At 38.0% G+C, this 23,128-nt stretch overlaps 1 protein-coding gene across 11 annotated transcripts in view; it reads right to left on the reverse strand.

Moving 5' to 3' along the window:
• Positions 1–2,798: 2,798 nt before the first annotated feature.
• ATP8B4 (ATPase phospholipid transporting 8B4 (putative)) overlaps positions 2,799–23,128 on the reverse strand; it is a 290,737-nt gene continuing 270,407 nt past the window's right edge. For 9 of the 11 annotated variants that reach the window (XM_047737429.1, XM_047737432.1, XM_047737428.1 and 6 more), the window contains 5 exons: positions 21,124–21,207; positions 18,222–18,467; positions 9,869–10,007; positions 6,847–6,977; positions 2,799–5,012 (listed from right to left, as the gene is read on the reverse strand). In XM_047737429.1, coding sequence (XP_047593385.1) covers positions 4,731–5,012; positions 6,847–6,977; positions 9,869–10,007; positions 18,222–18,467; positions 21,124–21,207 — 882 coding nt within the window. In that variant the 3' untranslated portion in view covers positions 2,799–4,730. Of the gene's footprint in view, positions 5,013–6,846; positions 6,978–9,868; positions 10,008–18,221; positions 18,468–18,520; positions 18,903–21,123; positions 21,208–23,128 lie in introns of those variants that run through there. The other 2 variants (XR_007128694.1, XM_047737435.1) reach the window with 2 other exon arrangements.

Genomic DNA, 23,128 nt, shown 5'->3' on the forward strand with positions numbered 1-23,128 from the left:
AGAAATCTTGCCATTTGCAATAGCATGGATAGAGCTAGAGTGTAATGCTAAGTGTGATAAGTCAGAGGAAGACAAATACCATATGATTTCACACATACGTAGAATTTAAGAAAACCAGCTAGCAAAGGGATAAAAAGAGAGGAAGAAATAAACTTAACTATAGTGAACAAACCAATGGCTAAAGGAGGGGAGTTAGGAGAGGAATGGGTCAAATAGGTGATGGGGATGAAGGAATGCACTTGTGATGAGCACCAGGTATTGCATGAAATTGCTGAATCACATTATATGCTTGAAACTAATATAGTGCTGTATGCTAACTATACTGGAATTAAAATAAAAATTAATAAAAATAAATAGAATTACCATATAACCCAGTAATTCCACCACTGGGTATTTACCCAAAGTATATGAAAAACTAATCTGAGAAGATACATGCACCCCTATGTTTCTTTACATTATTATTACATTACTTACAATAACCAAACTATGGAATCAGCCCACATATATATTGATAGATGAATAGAGAAGTGTGTGTATATAGACACACAAAAGAATTTTATTCAGCCATAAAAAAGAATGAAATCTTGCCATTTTCAACACCATGGATGGAGCTAGAGGGTAAAATGTCAAGTCAAATAAGTCAAAGACAAAACACCATATGATTTTACAAATATGTGGAATGTATGAAACTAAAAAAAAAGAAGAAGAAGAAAAAAGACAAACCATAAAACAACTCTTAACTATAAAAACAAATTGATGGTTACCAGAGTGGGGGTGGCAGGGAGGGAGAATGGGTGAAATAGGTGATGGGGGTTAAGAGCATACTTAGGTTGATGAGCACTGAGTAATGTACAGAATTGTTGAATTACTATATTGTACACCTGAAACTAATATAACACTAAGTGTTAAGTATACTACAATTAAAGTAATAAGGAAAACAAAACAAACAAACAAAAGAACCATGAATATCCTGACCACTTCACAGGGTTGTAAGGCTCAAAAAATCCAATTTGTGTAAGTATACAGACTGGTACATAAAGTGAAACATTTCAGCTGGTGCATAAACTTAAAAGTTCTACATAACTATGAAGGAATGTACTCCAGCTCTGTTGTTTTACCTTGAATCCTAAGGAAGCAGAGTCCCAAAGAATCCCATTTAAGCCTAGGAACAAGGTAGAGGGGACTTTCAAATGGCCCTCTTCTTACTGGGCATGAGTAGTTTACCATGTTTCTGTATACTTTTGATATTTAAAGTGGCAGAGAGGAAAAGTGAGTGTGGTTATAAGATCTTAGTGAATCCTTAGCAAGAAACTGAGTGTATTCAACTGACCCACGCAAAACACAACTATAGTGTTTAGCGCCTCTGTGGTGAACTGACAGAGACCTGAAGACATTAGGACTCCTAGGGCTGTTCTAGAGAAACACGAACCAGTACAAGACCCAAGCCTTGCACTCAAGAGAGTGCAAGAGAGCATCTAGCCTAATCTTCAATCTCTCTCTCTCTCTTCTCTCTTTCCAATTAAAAACATTTGCAAATACATTGTAGGCAATACAGGTAAGAACAGGGGCGCCTGGGTGGCTCAGTGGGTTAAAGCTCTGCCTTCAGCTCAGGTCATGATCCCAGGGTCCTGGGATGGAGCCCCGCATGGGGCTCTCTGCTCAGCAGGGAGCCTGCTTCCCACCACCCCCTCTCTGCCTGCCTCTCTGCCTGCTTGTGATCTCTGTCTGTCAAATAAATAAAATCTTAAAAAAAAAAGATTAAAAAAAAATACAGGCAAGAACAGCTCATATAGTGGGTGACCATACTGCCCCCTTCGTCCATTGATGGATTGGGACACTAAGGCCTGGACAAGTCAGGTGGAGTCAGGGGGAAGCCCCACTTCACACAAATCAGTGGTGTTACTGTGAGGAAAAGCCAGAGTTCTTGGCCCCCTTTCAGATAAAATTTTCTTAGTCTCACACCAACTATGAAGGAGGTTTTAGTATTCATTTCTCAATCTCAAATACAATCTAATTTTATTCTCTAAGGAATTAAATTTTTTTTCAGAAAGTCGTATCACCGTAAGAGGGAAATAACTGGAGACCCTGTTCTCCCTTCCTTCCTCCTTCCCTTCACTCCTTTCTTCCTCTCTTGCTTTATGGCTCTTGTTTTCTTCAACCCTCTCTCTTCTTTCCTTCATAGGTATGTATACCTGTAGGCAGAGGAGAGAGACAATGATAGCAGATTTAAGTCAAGGAAGTATGATTTTCAAGGGCCTATGAGAGCTCAAAACTTGGGACTGAGACTTTAAAACACAAGGTTATCAACTTCAGTCCTGAATCTAGAAAGTTTGTTTTTTCCCAGATAATCTGATAACATCTATGTAAAATTAAATTTTTATTATTCCCCAGTATATCACCATCATCTCCCACTCCTCAGGCTCTTTATCTTCAGGTTCTAAGTAATCCCTGGCACTTGGAATTGAATGATCTCGTAATGGGTGTGGCAGTTTATTTGGACCTCATGGGGCCAAAGTAAACTGATTATGTGTTTTTCTCACAATCATCCACATTATCTGTTTTTAAACAGCCTTATTTAATTTGAACTGAACTTGCAAACTTGGACCATTCCTAATCTTTCCCATTCCTAACTCAGAGGTCCAATCAGTTCATTTGATTCTTGACCCTGATCCTAAGAATGATATGCGTTTTCCTCAGGCATGTAAAGGAGAGGGAAAAAAAAATCAGTTGACCAATGTGACAAAAAATCTCCCCCATGAGTTCCCAATAAAGAACATACACAACATCAAACACCAATAGTGCAAAACATTTATGAATTTGTTCAGATCTTTCAAAAATGTTACAAAAAGCAAGCAAACAGTGAAACTAATGACAAGCTTGACACTGAAAACTAATATCTGGGTAAGTCCATGCAGGCACGTGGGGAAAGGGAACATCTGAGTATTTACTATGATTAGTATTAGGGTCTTTTACGTATATCTTATTTGATCCCATTCAGGAAAAAATTATCCTAGACTAAGAAAGTATGACCCCAAAAAACCCTAACAAAACAAAACAAGAACAACAAAAAGAAAAAACAGATTGTGTCATCATGCTAGCCTGTTATCCATCAAACTCACCCAAGGGCCATCTGACTCTCTTGGGAAAGATAACTTGAGTAATAATTCAACAGAGACCAGATTAGTGACCTTGTGAAGTTGGAGGTTGACTTACAGAAAATTGATAAAGCATGATGACATTTTATTTGTATTTTCTGATAGAGAAATTTACCTCCAGGGTGATAGTTTTATTTCTCTGTAGGATGCTAACCAGTTTTAATATCTTACTTTGCAATCTCATTTTATCAAGGTCGTTCCTACTGATTAAATTCCCATTCTTTACATTCTCTTCAAATTGCTCTTATTCTGATGATTAGTTAAATGGAACTCCATTCATATGAGAATTATATTTTCAATGATTTAAGAATTTATGCTTTGATAATCCTCAAAACAACCACATGAGGTAGGTAGTATATCCTCATTTACAGAGGAAGAAAGGAGTCTCAGAGGAAGCACATTACCTGCCCAAGGTTATAGAGGTAAGAAGTAATAGAGCTAGAGTCTGAACACAAATCTGCCTGAATTCTTTTACAGGAGCTAAACTGGTGACTCACATGTGAACTGAAAATCTGCAGTGGAGCATCTCCAGAAACTAACCTTATCTACATGTGTTTATGTTTGAATTATAAACATGACAGCTAAGTATCAAAAGCAACTAACTAGGAAAGACCTAAGTTTGAGTATTTAAATAGTAATTGAAAAGGTTGTTTATTAATTTGTTAGGTTTCAAAGCTAAGCTTTTTAAAATTGGAAATATTGAAAATATTTACCCATAAAATATTTGGAATATTATCATTAAAATGTGAAATTCCAATGCTATGCCGGTTTCATTAACAGTTCTGCATGATGCAGGGTAAGTTACTACTGAGGTTGTCATAAAAACCATTGATAAGTGTTTGGAATACTTAATAGAGAGCCTCTCTTGGACATTTCTGAACATGTCCCTGAGAGCTTTGTGAATACATGTCACTAAATTCCCAGCTTATCCCACTGTTAAGATGCTCCAATCTACTTTGTCCATAGACCACTGAAAAAAAAAATGAGGAACACTAACATCTTTTTCTATTCTTCAGACCATGAAGGTGAAGTGTTGTCCTGGGTAAACACACAGGTACGTAGATACCAAGACTAGAGAGTCACAAGCTGCTCTTAGTCTGAAAGCACCATACTATACGTTGTACATCTTTAAAATGTATCTTGGCAAAGGTTGATCTTACATTTGTTTAATCCATCAAGAGGCATGCTGTTCATAGCTGGGATGTATACCTTCTAAATATCTTCTAATAAATATATACCCTTTTTATCCACTTGAAGATCCATTCAATATATGTGCAGATTTACAAGTTTTTCTCCGTAAATAAGATCCTAAAGTTTAGGTCAGTTGGTACCTAGGCTGATGAAAATTTCTGTATTGTGAGGTCTTTGCACAGCAAATCACGACTTAGTGACCATCTGGCCTGGTTTCCCATAAAGTGTACCCCTATTTCATGGGTACTGACAGCTGTCTGCCACAGATTTAAATAAAGTGAGGCAATCTGTCCCACCCCAGCTCCTGACCCCAAACTCTGGAGCCAGCTGAATTTCAGCTTCAGCTGAAGTGAAAAGTCATATGTGGTTCAAATCCATCTTGACTCACAGTTTCACTGCTTTATCCTGGCTAAAGCAGCTCACTGTGTCTGTAGTTTTCTTACAGAAATTTTCAATCCAGCTAGTGCTATTATACAGTGTCTTTTCCAACCCTGATGTTAGGGGTGGATTTTTAGCTCGCATATTTTTTCCAGATGTGATAAGCTCTCCGTAGCCCTCTTGGTGAGCAAAAGCATATCCAGATCTTCTTGAGCTTGACCTGCGAGTCTGAGGCCTTCGGCTACGTAAGGGCCTTGCCTTCTTTTGAGCCTTTTGCCTCTGACGGATCTGGAGAGAAAGGAGACACAAAGTGAGATGATACATCCAAATGACACATTATAGGGTCTGGGGTACTTTTTGAAGAGAAAGCTCTTTCAGTAGAAGCATCAACAATAATAAAACACTCACCTTCATTGTAAAAAGAAAGCATTTCACAGAAAAAAAAATTTCCACCCAAAAGATTACACTGAGCCTGGTCAGTTTTTATACTACCAGGAGACTATTAAATAAGAAGTGTTAAGACAAGTTTCATTACTGTGTTGTTTTTATGCATCCATCTTAAATTAATAGGAACATATTTTTGTACAGAAGGCTTTTCTAATATGCAGCATCCAAACACAGTCAGTATAACAATCTATAGTCCCATTCTCCCAAAATAGGTCTTCTCCCTCTCAAGGGAAATTCTCAAGATCCAAAAAGACTAAGAAGATTTAGATAATGAGAGACATGAATTCTCAACTCTTGTGATAGGTCAGTATATCATGATATTTTCAGAGTTTTGATATCTTTTGGATTTTTTTTTTTTTGTAGCCCTTTGAAGAACTTAACATCATGTGGGTGGGTTTCCAATATTTCTTTCATTTCCTTGTAAAGAATGAAGAGAAAAATATCCAAGGTTTGGTACAAGCCGCCTTGTTCTCTGATTTGGCTGATCTCTTAGAATCTGACTTTCATGTCTGGAGAAAGCCATTAAAAGCAAAAGATCATGATCTGGAAGAAATGAGCATCATCTTCCTTCCTTCAGCTCATCCATCATTTTCTGGGTTTACATCAGAATGAGCTCACGGAGCCAAAAGGAAAGGACAGACCTAACAGGGGATCTATGAATCATTTCAGAAGGAATCTTCACATGCTCTGGCCTCAGAATGTGGGAGATATTCTGGTAAGGGAAGTTCTGCCTCAGTCCCTCTCAGTATCATTGGCCTGGTCACTCACCCCACCAGTGTTTGCCCCTTCTTATGATGCAACCACAAATGTGCATCTCCCCTTTCCTTCTCCTTTTCTCTATCTGGGTCCTGACCTAACTTGACATTATCTTGCTTCTACTACTCCTCTCATGGAATATGTATTATTAATCCCTTGGCTTAAGAATTTCTACAATCTCTTCTGTTTTCCTTTCAACTTTGTATTTTTCAATCCAGTCATCATATTGCTGTTCCATTTCTGAATCTGTTCAGAAGGTAGCATCTCCTTATGTTTCTAAATCTGCTACCACACTTCTATAAAAACTGAGTCCCTTCACCCATACTTTGTCTCTCTTTTACTCTATCCTTTACTTGCCCCCATCTCAATAACTTTCCTTATATTTTGCCTTTACCTTAGAATAGCTGTCCAAAATGCTACCAGCTTTTTTTTTTTTTAAGATTTTATTTATTTGACAGAGAGAGATCACAAGTAGGCAGAGGGGCTAGCAGAGAGGGGGTGGGGGGAGGAAGCAGGCTCCCTGCCTAGCAGAAAGCCTGATGCGGGACTCGATCCCAGGACCCTGAGATCATGACCTGAGCTGAAGGCAGAGGCTTAACCCACTGAGCCACCCAGGCAGCCCGCTACCAGCTTTTTTTAAAGTCAAGTTTGAGAAATGTTCAACTTAACTTGTAATTCATGACTCCCCACCCACATTTAGTCTAGACATTTACCTTCATTAACATTCATAAAGCTACTATATTCATATATATACTATATGGGCGGTTCCATCTACTGGTAAGTGATGCTGTATATACCTGTGGGTGTTTCCACTGGGAAGTTCATTAATACTTTCCTGGATTCCAAATCAAGCAGAGAAGGATATGATTCCAAGACCCAAGAATCAGCCCCTCAAGTACTTACGAGCACTGCAACATACCTGGTCACTCAGGGTTGGGCATAAATCCATCTTCAAAAATCTGACTATCACCACAGGCACAACTGAAGCCACTGTTGTTAAGAGAATAACAAGCCAGATGCACTTCTGGGTCAAAGAATGTCGTACATTTCCTATTATTAAGAAAAAATAGACATAATTATACAAAACATATTGAGTTCTTGAAGGATAGGCTCCTTGTCTATTCCCATAAGGTCTTTTTTGAAATGGTGAGGTTTGGGCTACCTAGGGAGAACCACTAGGTGTCTTCCCCAGAATGTAGTATGTTCAGAGGTGATGAGAAGGCTAGAGTGGTATGATCACCACCCTTGGGAACTGCTTCATGGCACAATCACTTGGAGATAGCCGATCAGAGCCAAGTGTTCTCCAGTCCAGACTCAGTCCAGCTTTGCTCATGAAGTAGATTCTCTCATGGAGACTCAAGATTCCTCAACTACAAAGCAGCCCTTATTTTTGAAAAGTACATTTGCTCTTAGAGATTCTTGAATAAAACTGCCATATCAAAACTACACAATATATGTGTGGGGTGCAAGCACAATCTTAATACCTCTGGTGACGGGAGAGCTTTACCTAAAATGGGCCAAGCTTAATAATTCAGGCGGCAGCCTCAGAAAACCTGCCTCAAAGGACTTGCTGATCTCTCTGACACTCACTTGGTTCTGAGGAACTCAAGATTCCATGGAGCTCAGAGATGCTTTTGGGTTTGTGAAAAGAGCATTCCTCTCACTGGCAGACTGTGAATGCAGCCATCCAACATGCTAGTGCAATACTGTAGTGAAACTCCTTCCCAAGTCTGAAGCCAGTTTTCTTACTTTATATTCACACCTCATATACTGAGATGTTTGTTTAAACAAAACAATGATGGTCAGTTAAGCAGACAGACAAATTCTACAGGAACATGCCAACCCTGTTTAAATGCCCCAAATAAACTTTTGTCCCTGTTGGTTTTCTAGGGATTTGCCACAATACCTCCAATTATCTCGATCCCCTCTCCCAAAGCTGAAGTGTTAACACCATTTGAATGTATTTTGGGTGTGAAGGCTTGGCTACTGATTGGTATGTCTGCATTTTCTGGCTTTGGAGGATAGAATTTGCCCACCAAGAGCAGTAGATTACAGTTGCCTGGGCAGAAACAAACTTGACTCAATAAATTAAATGTCTCTTTGAGCTCCTTGAAGCTTAGAACCCCCAGGCATGGCTGGGAAAACAAGCTTCACTTTAAAACCACACTCCTGCTTGCTGCTGGCTACTAAAGAAAAAAAATTTTTTTCTTAAACCCCAATGTTGATCTAACTTTTGAGAATTCTCATTGGAGTTCAGTAATTAATTCCTGGAATGGCATGTGCTTAGCTGGAGAGAGTGGTCCCCACACAAACTACTTTCTCCAGTTGAGGCATTCCAGGCTCATTATGCATGTTAAAATGATCTCTTAGGACTAGAAGTCTTCTCGCCAATGCACTGAACTTTCAGATTTGGAAACCAAAAGAAAAAAAAAAAAAAAAACGGAAGAAAATAAAAAGAAAAAATCCCTAGAAATAGTTAAAAGGTCATTCTTTTGTAGTATGCTTCTTCTTATTCATAACCATCATGTTTCTACATGGCTGCAATCTTTTGGCAAATAATGTATTAATGTTACATATTAAGCAAGAATGGTGCAATTTAAAGATTTCCATGTACATTCAAAGCAAGGCAAAAGATGAAGAACAACCATTATCAGGTATATGTGTACATTTAATTGGAATTACAATTTCCCGTGTCTTTGCATCAGTGGAAATGTATAACCTTGTAGTTGCTCTTATGTTGCCTTCTACATAAATCAGTTGTCTAAGAATTATTTTTCTGGATTTCTTAGACTAAATTCCTTAACTAGTGGATGCAAATCTCAGTCTCACCTGATAAAGATCAAGAAGGTTGATAATGTGCATCTCTCTTGTCCAGTTTGCTGGGACGAACTGAGAAATGCCACTGTTACCAACTTATCTCACACACATTAGAGATTTCAAAACTTCTGAGAAAGTATATTAATAGCCACATTGTGTAGTAAAGCTCAGTGGCCCTCTGGGAATCATTTTGAAATGTGGAATACAATGATGGTATACTCCATAGATAGACCAGATGTACATTCTTTGTTGTATTATAGAATCTTGGGGTTTTAAGTTATTTTTGGAGTTCCTGTGCTCCCCATCTGCTGTTCAAATCAGTCTGCAGTGTTACCAACCAGTAATCAAGACACAGTTGCTTGAATCATCATCATCATCATCATCACCATCATTATGGTTACCATTTACTGAAAAAGTACAATGTACCAGGCTACATGCTAAGCATTTTATATGCATTGTCTCATGTAACCCTCACATTTCCTCTGAAAATAGAAACTATTTTCTATTAATATCTCCAGATTAGAATTTAGACATCAAGACATGAAAAGAAAAAGAAATCTGCCCAAGGTCACCCAGCACTTAAGTGGCAGAGCTGACATCTGAGCCCTGGCTGTCTAACTAACTACAAAGGCTCCTCTTTGTGCCCCTTATGAACTAATGTCCAGCAATTCTTAGAGTGCTCAAAATTATACATAATTTCTTACCTATCTAAATGCAAGTAAGTTCTACAGGTGAACTTTGGCAGTGATAGTGGTGATAATGTGGGATCAAAGGAAGAACCCAAGATTTCTTTCTCTTCCGCTATACATGAACTCTTTTTTACAGGCCTTCAGGTAGCCCTGATCTATGTGCTATGTCTCATGTTTGCAAAGGGACAATCTATCACATCTGGGCTGTTGGGAACCTATAATCAGCTATCACAGTGATTCTTCTACATCTGGCAGGGACAGCAGAAACTAATCTTTTGGAGCTCTTCTCAAGCCTGAAAGACTTCAGATGCCTGGCTCCATCCATTCCTAGAGAAAAGATTATTATTCATCCCTAGTCCCACCCAACAGAAAATACACAGAAAAATAAATAACAGCATGATACCAGTCCCCCATAGGTAATAGGATGCAACTTACCAACAAATGGAAACTGGTTTGGGAAGATGCCAAAGATGCCATTACTGTGCATCATAAATAAAATGGAGAAATAAGTGGCAATGCTGCCCCAGATGAAGACATGATTAATGACAGTCCAGTAACTGGTATCCAAGGCTATCTGTAAATGAAGCCAAATGCAAAGGGGGAGGTCTTTGAGGATTAGAAGAAAACCATTTTACGGAGTGATGTGTTCCCGGAACTGCTCTGTGAAGAGATGGTTGCACATATCTACCACAGGTACTCCTACTTCCTGCACCGCACTGGGAACTGACCTGACATTTCTGGTAGACAACTGACTTTAAAAATTACATCTGTAAGCCATTATAGTTACCAAGGTCGAATCAGAATCAGTAGATAAAATGTTAACCTTTTACGTGAGAAATAAGAAAACAGAATGACTTCTACTTTCAAAGTTCCTTTCCTGGAAACCTATAAACTTCTAGGACTTTCCAAATTGCTCTTAAAGCATTTCTGTTGGGGAAAAAAAAAATCTTCAGTAGTGAGCAAGTGCAACATTTTATAATCTGTACGTAAGTTTTCACATGACTATTTTACATGGGCATATTCTGTTTTATTCAATATTCTAACTCATTTTGCTGATGCTTATTCTTAAATTATTTAATACCAAAAAAAAATCCTTAATCCTCTTTTGTCATAGAATTCAGAAGCAAGGATTCATGGTGACCTGGGAGCTTGTTCACAAGCTCTTCTCTTTTCCAATAACTTGTTGTGGCAACACACTAAAAAGGGCCTGCTACCAGGGAATCAAGGGTGCCAATGGCAAATATGAACCCTGAGTTTTCAGAGAAAAACAAGTAGGTTCTGGAAATATTATTTGCATCTCTGGGGCCCAAGTGAAGGTTTGCACTTCTAGCAGAGTCTTCTTCAAGACCACAGATTTCTCACCTGCCTGAGGGGGTCCGACTTACACAGTAAATAGACCTTTCTCTGTATAGGGAGACACACTTCCACTTCCCACTTGAAGTTAAGTGTTTTTTAAAATCTTGTCCTATTAAAAAAATGTTGGCAGCCTTGGATATAAAATGCAGGGGTTATAAAAGGACAGCTTTTTTCTCTCATGAAGGCTGAAAACAGAGAGCCCTGCCATCTATCCTCAGCAAAGAGATGCTGGAGTTCCAGTTCATTTGGCTGCCAAGACATTAGGCCAAAATCTTCAACTGTACCTTCCACCACCTGTCAATTGATCATCAGCAAGAGATACCAACAGCCTGACCTGTATGGGTATGAGTACAAAAATCACAACCAATTAAACAGGATTCAACTGGAAAAAAGAGAAAGAGAGAGAGAGAGAGAAGGAAAAGGGGAAAAAAAAATAAGGTGGCTCCTATTGAGGCAGAACTAATGGAAAAGACAGAGAAGCAATATAACCAAAATAATAATAATAATAATAAGAAGAAGAAGAAGAAGAAGAAGAACTCTTAAGGGGATGCAATTAGATCACAGAAAAATAAAATTATGGAATAAAAAAGCATTATTTCTGAATTTAAAAATTCAATAGAGAAACCAAATAAAAATAGTCACTGATGAGAACTGAATTAATATTCTGGAAAAAACAAATGGAAATAATATCTCACAACACAGAGCAAAAACCTTGAAGAAATGGAATCCATGTGCAAAAAGATATGAGACATGGATGGCAAATCCATAGATTACAGATCCATGGGCCTAACATATAAATAATGGCATCTTAGAGCAAAAGAAAGAAGTAACAATCAAAGAAATGACAGAAGAAAACTGCTCTGCTATCGTGAAGAAATAGCAAGATTTTCAGATGGAGAGAGGGCACTCTAAATCCTAGGAAAATTGAAGAAAGAAGTTACATTCTAGTTACATTTGTGAAGCCCCAAAACAAAGAACACAGACTTCCAGAGAGAAAATATATTACTTAGAAAGGAAAGAGGATCAAGCTAAGATCAAACCGCTACAATGAAACTGAGTATAAGCAGAACATTTACAAAACACCTAAAGCAAAAGTCTCTAACTTGAGAAGCTCATGCCTACTCAATGTATCATTTAAATGGAAAGAAGAAAAAAAAAAGCTTTGAGCTCAAAAGTATACTCAAAAGTATAACATTTATACACCCTTTCTGAAGAAATTACTCAAGGAAACTGCTGCAAATAAAAATTCAATTAGGACTAAGACTTCAAAAGCGTGGAAGATGAGCATAAAAGTGATGGTGAGCAATGATTCTTAAAATTTGTGGTTGGCTCTAAATGAGTAATAATGTGAAAATGAGCTAGAGTATTAACTTACCAAAAAATCTGCAATGGTCAAAACATATGTTAAAGGAACATTTAATAACACAATGGAACTACAATTCTAGATGATTAACATACAAGAGGGGAATAGGTGCAGGGAGGAAGAAATAAGTAGATACATCTCCAAAGCTATTTAACTTGGAAGTGGACAAGGGAAGGTGTGAACAAGATGCAATTTGGTGAAACATTTGGTGAAAGATATAGTTATTATTTAATTTTGGTATATCACTATCGAAATAGAGATTTAAGAGACGATGAAAATGGGAGAAATCACTAGTAAAATGGGAATGTAAATAATAAAACTTGTAAATTATTTATGACAAATGAGATATTTAAAAATCATGATGCATCTGAGTATAAAAAGGAAAAAAATGGAAATAAAGAATTTAAAGTAATCCTAAAATAACATGAAAGGAGCAAGATAAAATATATGTTACTACAATAAAAATGAGTAGTTTAACTGCCTTATCAAAGGAGAAAACGCAAAAGAATGAGATAAGAAAGCAATGAAAATGAAAGGATGGGTCTAGATTATATCAGGTATATGCAGGCTAAGAAAAACAACAGAAGTAAAACTAATATTAAAAAATGAAATTTAATTAACATTTTATCATAAAAAGGATTAAAACTATAAATACTACAAATAACAATCCAGAACATCGCATTGCAAATAACATAGCCTCAAATTAAATAAAATCTCTTAAAGTACAAGAACTTGGTAAGAATCGTAAGCACAAGGAAAAAAATTTAATATACTTCTCTCAGTATCTGACAAACATGGTGGTTCTCTGAAAATCTGTGGCTAACCTGGCATCCAGTCCTCAGTGTGATCAGAGCCAAGCTGTTAAGAGGTAGTAATCATGTTTTCACTACAAAAATGCAACCATATGGCTAGGTGTTGCTCCCAGAGGTGCTATGCTTGGCTGTGGTTCTCCCTGGTTCATTTGTCCTCCTGAAGATTCTGGAGCTTCTGCAACTATAATTCTTTTTGAAAATAATATAGCAATATTAATGAAACTTAAAATATACGTATTCTCGGACCTAGCAATAAAAAGAACAAAATACCATTCTTCATCCATCATCTCAGTAAAAGTTAGTTCTGACTCCAGAAATTTCATTTCTAGGAATTTATGTCAGTACATAAAATGTATATTCTAGTATATGCCTTGTAGCACTATTTCAATAACAGCAACAACAAAAGAAACACCCTGGATGTCTATCAATAGAGTGCTGATGAATAAATTATTATATACCCATATTGTGAAATTCTGTGCAGCTCTTAAAAAGAGTAAGATAGCTCTGGATGTGTTGGTTTGGAAAACTGTTCAGAGTATCTTGCTAAGTAAGAAAAACATATTATAGAATAATATGCTAGCTATGCTGCCTTTTTCTTGAATACATATGTGTGTGTCCCAAAGCAAAGAAAAAATATGGAAAGAGTTAAGCTATAGTAATCATAATAGTAGTTAACCAGGGGAACATGGGGAAGAAAAGGAAGGTGGTTCATTTTATTTTAAACACTTCTATAGTGTTTGAAATGTTAAAAGGAGCATTATATGATTCAAATAACAACAACAAAAAAAAACCAACCTGATATTTTTTTAAAAATACAGACTGCTAAAGTTTGACCTATGGCATCAGCAGGACACATAAGATTTATAACTGTAATTATAGACCATGGAAATTTTATGGGGGTTGTTACCCCAATGACAAGTCAAGCTTAGACAGCGAGGAAAGGATATTAATGCTGCTGTCAAAGTGAGCTTATTCACAAACTCCTGAAACTTATTATTCTATATATTAAAGACAGAAGTTTCTGCTTGAAGCCAAAATTGCAGAGTTTTCATGGCTATAAACATTTATGAGCTCAGGTCTGAGAATTCTATGGTAAAGCAGACATTTTCAGGGCTTCTGAAAAATATAAGTGGGAGACTAAAATGACACTAACTGGGAATCTACATTCCTCAAGTTGAAGTTTTCACATTGAAAGAAGACCTGTGTGTAGGTGTCCCCTTGTGGAAGACAGAGGTGGACCATGAGTTCCCTGTAGCATCCCACTTCTCCCTATAAAGAAAGGAGGTTCACATAGACTTGGAGTTGGGGACCTGAGATCAGATCTGTATTCAAATGCTGGCCTGCCACTGTCGGTGTGATTTGAACTCTAACGACTCTATTTTCTTATCTATAGTAATAGTATTTATGTTTCAGAGGACTGGGAAGAGGATTAAATGAAATAATGGGATTATCTGAGAAATAATTCATTTGTATAGTAAATATGCAATTAATGGGAGCTGTTGTTACTCTGAAAATCAGAAGCCCTGACAGAGGCAAGTGGGCCAAGTTTGCTTTCAGTAACTCTGAGCTCTCTTCTTTATTCTCCCAAAGACTCTCTTTTCCCCAAACCCCAGTGCTTCTAGCTTTAGGACTGCTTGCTTTTCTTTCTTTCTATTCTCTTTCTTTCTCTTCCTTCCTTCCTCCATCCCCCTTCCTCCTCCTCCTTCTATACAGACAAGAAAGTATCTGATATCTTCCTTTATGTTCAGTCTAATCTTTGTTCTCATACGTCCTAAAATTTGCATTTTAACCAGTCTTACTGTAGAGTAAAAGACTTTGCCCCAGACCACATTGGAGTAAGAGAGGTCTGGGTTCCAACCCGGGATCAGGGACTCACTTTGTGACCTCAGGCAAGTCACTTAACCTCTCTGACCTTCATCTGTAAAAGGGGACAATAATACCTACTGAATAGTGACACTGAGAGGATTAAGTATAATTCATGGTATCGTTCATAGTAGTGATGATGACACAGGTTTCTGAAGGCTTCCATCAAGGACAGGCCTGCTTTGGTAAGGGATAAGATGGGCATCTAATAAAGACAGGAGGGATAGTTATGTACCTCAACCAAATTCTTCTCACTTCCTTTTTTCAACTTTCATCTCTCTCTTCATATCTTTCTGCCCTTACATCCATTCAACAAAAACTGATTTGTGTCTGACACTGCAGTTTAAGTTGGAATACAGCAGTAAACAAAGCATGCCACAACTTGGAAATTAGTGTCCATTCTCACTCATACCTACTCTGCTTCCAGACCTCCATCTCCAGCCTGGATCTCTCCTACATTGTCCTCTTGCCAAAAATGTCCTCCATCTCCCAGCTGATTCAGGACCCTCCAGCACTCAGAATTAATGGCGGAGGGTATGGGTGAGGGGAGGGAGAAATCAGGTGGAGTAGAAATCTCTGGGACAGGAGTATGTGGATAAGATCTAGAGGACATCAGTTTGTACATGGCAAAGAGGGGACAACCACCCAGTGGTGAGACCCAGCATCTCATCTTTGAGTACAATTCTGTGTGTGCATTACTGCTTCCCAAGTGTGCCTAACTAACCCATAGCCCATAATAATTGTGTTGTAGAAAATGCTTGTCCCACGTTTTTCATGGAACACTCACAAATGCCTTTATTAAAAATCACTGACTCAGAAAATAAGATTACTGGGTCCTTGTCCTAAACTTGCAATGCAGTCACCATGTGATCTTGGGCAAATCTTGGGCCCCAGTCTGATATATGAACTTTAAATTATACTGCTATGGTTTTAACATATGACAGCCAATTCTTTGAAATTCTGCTAAGAAATGGAGCTTAATTCTCCCCTTGAATGGAGTGGGCTAGATTTAGTGACTCACTTCTAATGAATAGAGTACAAAAGGGAAACGTGGTTTATAATGGAGAAACCTGAAAATCATCATCTTAACAAGTAATCAAGGTCACTGTCACCAGTAATAAGTCATGCTGATATCACATGATCCCTGACAGGATGTGACAAGAAGGTATATCACCTCTTTGTGATTCTTCCCCCAAATCCCCAATCTCAATCTATTCCTAAGAAAACATCGGACAAATCCAGAAACATTCTACAGAATACCTGACCACTGTTATTCAAAAGTGTCAAGGCCATGAAAGACAAGGAAAGACTGTAGAAAGTCAACTGCAGGAGACTAAGGAGGCATTACAGCTAAATGCAATGTAGGACCCTGGAACAGACTAATGGTCAGTAATGGAGAAAGTGAGGAAATGTGAATTAAGTCTGTAGTTCAGTTAATAGTATTGTACCAATGCTATGTCTCCTTTTGTGAATAAACAATGTTTTAAAATTAGATTGTTTCTGTGGTCTCTCAATTTGTGAAAAAGGAGAAACGGAACTATGACATCCAACAGCAACCGTGTACTTTATGGGGAAAGAGCTTCTAAATCTAAAATCAGTATAAAAACACAGGACTGGCCTTGCTATGATAGCATATAAGAAAATAAATTATGGACAAAGAAAAAGAGAAAAAGATACATAGGAATATCAACAAGGTTTTTTTAATTAAAAAGATAATGTTAACCAAAAATTATAGAATTATGAAAAAGTTTCTCTAAGCATGAATGTCCCTCATATCCTTTCCAGCTAATTTTTTTATCCTTACTTATATAGCAGATGATGTTAATGACAGTTTGAAGAATATTTCCCATTTGTTTCTTACTTCAGATATTGGTTTTTATCTCAGTTACTGCCTTCCAAATGATCTCTTGGAGTACCAAGTAAGAAGCCTACCCTGGTGAATAAGCTGTTACCACTAAAGAGATGTCCCACCGCAGTCCCCATCAGGAGGAGAATCCAGAGAACAGGAAATGTGCCTTCATGGGGAGGAGTAGATCACCTAATTCTCTAGGCCAGAAATATAACAGTATACACAGTCTGCTCAGTGATCAAAAGGCAAAAAATAAAACACATTGGAGTGTCTAGTATAACAGTAAGAACTATAAGAAACAATGGAACAATAGCTTCTTGTGAGGTGATATTCACCCTGTCCCAGTAATAGACTATCAGAATGAGTGTCTTAGCTATACAAGATGCTTTCAAGTTACTCCATTATTTCCCTCTCTGCCAAAGAATGAACATAGGGGAACTAGACATGGAGGGTTTGCAAAACAACAGCATGCTTTATTTAGTTATAAGAGAGACAAACAGAACTTTCTGAGTGGAGAGATCTGGTTCTGTTTTTGGATGCTACCTGTCTGATTCTGAATTATGAACTTACAAGATGTCAAGTGTTAGATAGCTTTGGTATAGATTTAATAACACTCACTTAGATGGACCAAGGAATAGCATAAATGTCCTTTAAAAGCAATATGTTTACATTGGTGGCATTTAATGCAATGTTTATTTTTGAGTCATGAAGAGAAAGTCTGGGGTTTAATGAGATTCTTTTTTGGAAATGACCAGCTAATACTTGTAAAAAACAGATTGTTTAAAGGATAGAAAAAGGATTGACCAAAAGCAATTTAAACTCTAAAAATGAAGTCCTTGACTGATATTTGCTCCTTCAAAAAAAAAAAAAAAAGAAAGCAAAAGAAAAGAAAAAAACAGGTCATATTGCCTACTGTATCCACCCAGAGGTACAGATTTTAATGAATAAGAAAGCTTTTGTGAACTCTAACTCAATATTGAATGGTTTTGCCTACCATTTTCATTAAGAAGGAAATAGAAACACTCAAAAAGCCCAGTGAGGTCAATGGCTTATCAAAAACATCCCTAGCAGTAGAGCTTCTCTGAATGTAAGGTTCAGGTAGACAGTGAACTTCTTGAATAATTTCACAGATATGTATTACCAAATAAATTTTAACTCTCACTTTAATGCCTGGAAATTATTAAGTGATAGAAATCATGGGAAAGCTTCTCTCTGCTATTGTTGGAAAACTTCTCTTTTCCAAACCCAAGAAAGAAGCAGTAGTGTAATCATTTCTCTTTATATACTACACTCCGTCCCAAGAAGTAATTAATTGTGAGGTTTCTACTAACAGAGAGGTTATATGCTAAATGCTAATTTACCACATCTGGTCATTTACATTAAAGCTTTCTGTTTTCATCTCAAAATGTGTAGTTAGAAAACTCCAAGATTCCTTTAGGGTTATTATTTTTTGCCCCAACAAGTAGACAAAATCAGTCAACAAAGAAAACGAATTTTAAAAGTTGTAAAGCCATCAGGTTAAGACATTTTCAGCAACAGGATTACCTGCACACTGACCACAATGACCAAAGATGTAGCCATGGTAACTGCAAAAGACTGGTAGTCGGCTATGTGCTGCCCATCCTCTCCAGCCGCATTATAAAAGGCTCCATAGGGGATGAAGAAAAGGGCCAGCGAGGTGTAGATGCCATGTGCTATGCAGATGAAAAATTGACGCTTGTTAAACAGTAGGTTCAGCTGTCCAGGTTTGTAGAGCTGGGGATAGTCCATGCTGTTCTGGTCACTCACATCCTATCAACAGAGTTACTTCAGTGGAAGAGGTTTAAGGAGAAGTTGGAAAGGCCCTGAATCCCCCATCTCGGGAAACAGCAAGTGCATTTCTAAGCATACCCTATAAACACGATTCATTAGCTTGTTTTCATTCCCATGATAACCCAGAAGATAATCAAATGATCCCAATTTTATTGAAGAAGAACTTAAGTCTCCAAGTGATACTCAGGAGAGAGCATATAGCTTTTACAACAGAACCAGAATTTGCACCCAGATCGTTGGCTTCCGAATGAAGCTTCTTTCCTGTCCTCTCTTGCAGCTGCACTCATGTTCCCAGGATTCCAGTACATCATATGCACCCAATGGGGTCCAGGGATTAATTGCCAAGACAGGGAGGGTAGTGGCCAGGAGATGGCAGCAGAGAGCTGCAGAGTTGGACTTGGCCAGTCAGAGTTCCTGTGAGAGGAGGGAGAGGAGGGGAAGGAGAACAGGGAAAGGAGAAAATTGGAAATGGGACTCCAGGGGGAAGGAAGTTGAACCTGAAGAGCTGAGTGTTCTACCCAGTGAGAATTCTGATACCAGCTGTTCAAGACATAAAAACTGAAACAATGAGAAGGAAAGTTTGGCCCCAAACAGGGTCCTGGGAGAAACTAAAACAGTGCTTCTCAAACTTAATGTGTATACAAACCACTTGGGGAGCAAATGATGTTTCAAAGGTTGGGGTTAGGGTCTGAAACTCAGCATTTCCAACCAGATCCCAAGTAATGCTTTGAGCATCAAAGCCAAATGCCCAAACCAAAAGGAGGCAAGGCCTGACCACTGAGGACACCAGAGGACCGGAAGTAGAGGGGAAGCAACTAAACAAGGAGCAACACAGGCATCAACTCTGGGGACAGACCAAATTCCACTTCCTGCTTGTGGAATGGCCATGGTCTTGTTGAATGGGGTCCCATGAAGAACATGACATACCCTGAGTTCAAACCGCAGTTCCACTGCTTAGCCGGTATATGGTTTTAAACCGGTTATGTAACCTGTCTGAACCTCAGTTTCCTTATCTCCAGACATGCAAACAACAGCCCCTCTCTCACAGGACCATTGTCATGATTAAGTTCATGTATTCAGGAGAGTTCTTGCCACTCCATAAGTAATAAATAACAGATGCTTCTATAAATAATAATACATAAAATGATGATGATGATAGTAAATAATAATAGTGGTAACAGCAGAGCAATCTCAGAGTCACATGTCCTGGTACTAGGCTGAATTCTGTCACACACTGGCTGTCTGGCTTTACAGCAATGACTTGAGCCTTGGTTTCCTCTTTATAAAATGAGTGGATCCTAGACAGTCATGGAGACCTTGCAGCATCACATTCCATGACCGTGTGATTAGTTTAGGGGCCAAAGTTGACAAACTGGAAAAGGACAGAGGCAGACACTCAACTAGATGGCAAAAAGGGACCTTATTATATATATTTTTTGAATTGCACAATAAGCATCTTTTCCCAGAAATGGTCTTATTTTTATTACTCTATTTCACATTCTGGGCAGTTATGAAGCACCAAGAAAAGAAACACTTATAAACATGGGTACTTGGAAATGAATATGCTTAATCCTTTACATCTACGGTTTTCAAGAGTTCATTACTTTTTTACAGAATTCCACAAAATATGTCGTTCACAAGCTGCCCTTTTTACATACAAGAAGTGAGACAACTAACTAACAGAGGCACAGAATGGGAGAGTGGAATGAGCTCATAATGTGAAGATTTATATTTTGCAAAAGACAGCTAACTTTGGGCCAGAAAAATGAGGCCTAGCTAACAGGTCTAACAACAGCCTGGAGAAAATCTGGTCTCCTCAAATATACTTTCAAAAAAACATTTTTTTTAAAATAATACACTCAAATTGTGCCACGGAAACTCCTCTGGCTATCCTTCCACTTCCCCACAGGATGCCAGACATCTTCCCCCTTCCAGGAAGTACCTTCCAAGGCAATAAGTATGCCAAGGATCCACCATTTTTGTAACTGATTGCCTCCCCTCTCTCTTCCCAAGAATTCTAAGCTAGAAAAAAGACCGTGCCCTTCTCTCCATCACTGTGGGGCTTCATATCTTCCTCTGCCATTGGCAGGGTATGCTACTGGCCTCTGGTTCCCATTCTGAGCTGAGCTGGTCAAGGATATTTCACCACAAATGTGGGCCCTCTGCCTTCCAACGATGAGTTCCATCATTTTCTATCTATCACTGCATGGTTCTCTGTATTCAGGGGCTAGTACATCATTTCCCAGTGTTTCAATGACAAGGCACTAGTTCTGAGGCATATTAATAGGTGTCATATAAAAAAAATACATAAATAGAAGTATAGTCATATAAGCCTGGGAAATGCTGGACTAAAATGAAATTAGAGACCATTTCATGTAGGATATCTCAGAGGCCTTAGGGAAATAATGTGGGGTGTGAATCTCAAAGAGGAGGATAGCCTAACTTTGATCAGAGAACTGTTTGGTGGGAGAAGGATCTGGAAGGGTTTTAGATCCATGCAATACCTGTTAAAACAACTGAACTTCTAGGACTCTTTCCATGATTTGTGCTTTCTCTGTAGAAGCTAAAAGCAACTAAAAAGCATCCAGAGAGCAAAATAAGTTATAAAGACAAAAAAAAAAAAAAAAATACATACCTGGTCAAAAATGCCCATGGCTAAAACAGGCAATGATGTGTAGACAATGTTAAAAAGGGTAATAAACCACTGGTCATAAACAGTCTGAAAAGAAATAATATATCAGTGAGAAACACCATCCACGGAAGAATATTCCTTTTTTAGGTTTTTGGGTTAAATATCTCAATTTCCTGAGATGGGTGAGAGTTTGATATTAGAGACAAACACGAGTTCTCCCCTAGGCTCTCTCTCTTATCAGCTCTGCTGTCTCATTGGAATACCAGATCCTCTAAATTTCAAATTCTTCATCTCTAAAATAAAGCCATGCTCTCCAGTTGTAGTGGGATGAAAGGAGACCACAAATGCAGAACACCCAACATGACACTAAACCCATGGAAGGCCTAAAACCCCATGGTGGGGTATTTCATTCTTCAGGTCTTCAATGGCTTATATAGTTAATCCAATAATCTGATCTAAGTGACAAACAAAGGATCCACTAAAATCTTCACAGGGAGATACAGAAGTGAACCTGTCAGCCCAACTCTGTGTTCAAATGGAGAGTTTTTTTCTTGGGAAATGATTTAAAGGAAAGTGGGCATGGAGCTAGTTGCTCAATACACTGGGTATAAACAAGTTAGACAATTAAAATATCCCCTAACACTTATTTAGAGTACTTTCTTGCATGAGCCTCACTAAAAGCCAATGAAGCATATGAAACAGTTGTTATATCCCCATTTTGTTGGTAAGCACATAGAGATGTAGAAACAAAATGTAATAAATATTATAGAGCTTATCATATGCAAAGGCAAAAACTAAAACCTAGGTCTCTAGCTCCTAACCGACAGTCTGGTCTACTATTCTGTCATCCATTCATCCATTCATTGATTCAATATTTGTCAAAAATCTGTGAGGTGCCAGGTACTAGGTTTTAGGCAATGGTAATTCAACATGCTATAATCACATACAAACTCTTCATAAAATTTGCATTCTGTTGTTGGAAAAAAATAAGCAATTAATAATAAGTATTTATATATTTATATTTATATGAGTAAGTAAGTAGATAATAAATACTAGAGAGGAAATGTGGATAGGAAATGTTGGAGGACTGTAATTTTAATAAGGTGACTGGAGAAAAAGCTCACCAAGAAGTGACATTTGGAAAAGATCTACAGGATATAAGGGAACAAATTATCAAATTATGCAGCTTTCTGGGACAGAAGCACTGCATACTGCAAGTAGATCCCATGAGAAAATCCTGAGGAAAGAAAGCATCTGTTCAGAGAACAGCAGGGCAGCCCAACTGGCAATGTCAAAGGAATAAGGAATTGGATCCTATGTAGGTAACCATGGCTTATTCCCTAAGTGAAATGAGAAGACTCTAGAGAATTTTAATCAAAGGAACAACCTGATTTATATTTTGGTAGAATCACCCTGGATTCTTGCACTGAGAACAGACTGAAGAGGGGCCATGATGGAAGCTGAGAAACCAATTAGGAGGCTAACACAGTAGCCAGATGGAAGAGAGGGGTGGCTGGGTCAAGTGACCAGTGGGCAGGTGTGCTGAATTCTGAATATATTCTGAAGGACATATTATTCTTAGAAAAGTTCTGAAAGAAATAAGGAATCTTAAATGCAAATGTTCCAAACAGAAGCTAAAGGTGGATTCCATATATTTATATAATTAAGGTAATCCATTAAATTATGTCCTGTGCATGTAGGTTATATCAAAGAGAAAGTATTTTGGTGTCTTTATTGCTAAATCTTGATTTGGATTACCCTGTCTTCACTTCATTGTTTATTCTTAAAACAGGTGTATATTTGTTCAAGGAAAAGGGAAACGAAGGCCAGTTTTCTAATGCCAAATCTCAACCTGGACTGTTCTGTTGAAGTTTCACAGGTGGCTTTTTTCAACATTAAATAGACCAGGCACTGTGAAATACACTGATTATTATATTCTGAGCAAAGTTAGCCCTATGGCAAGAAGTAAGGAAGTAAGGACATTCCTGCTGTCAATCATCTTGGGGGG

The sequence above is a fragment of the Lutra lutra genome, chromosome 7, assembly GCF_902655055.1.
Source record: "Lutra lutra chromosome 7, mLutLut1.2, whole genome shotgun sequence".
Taxonomy (NCBI): Eukaryota; Metazoa; Chordata; class Mammalia; order Carnivora; family Mustelidae; genus Lutra; species Lutra lutra.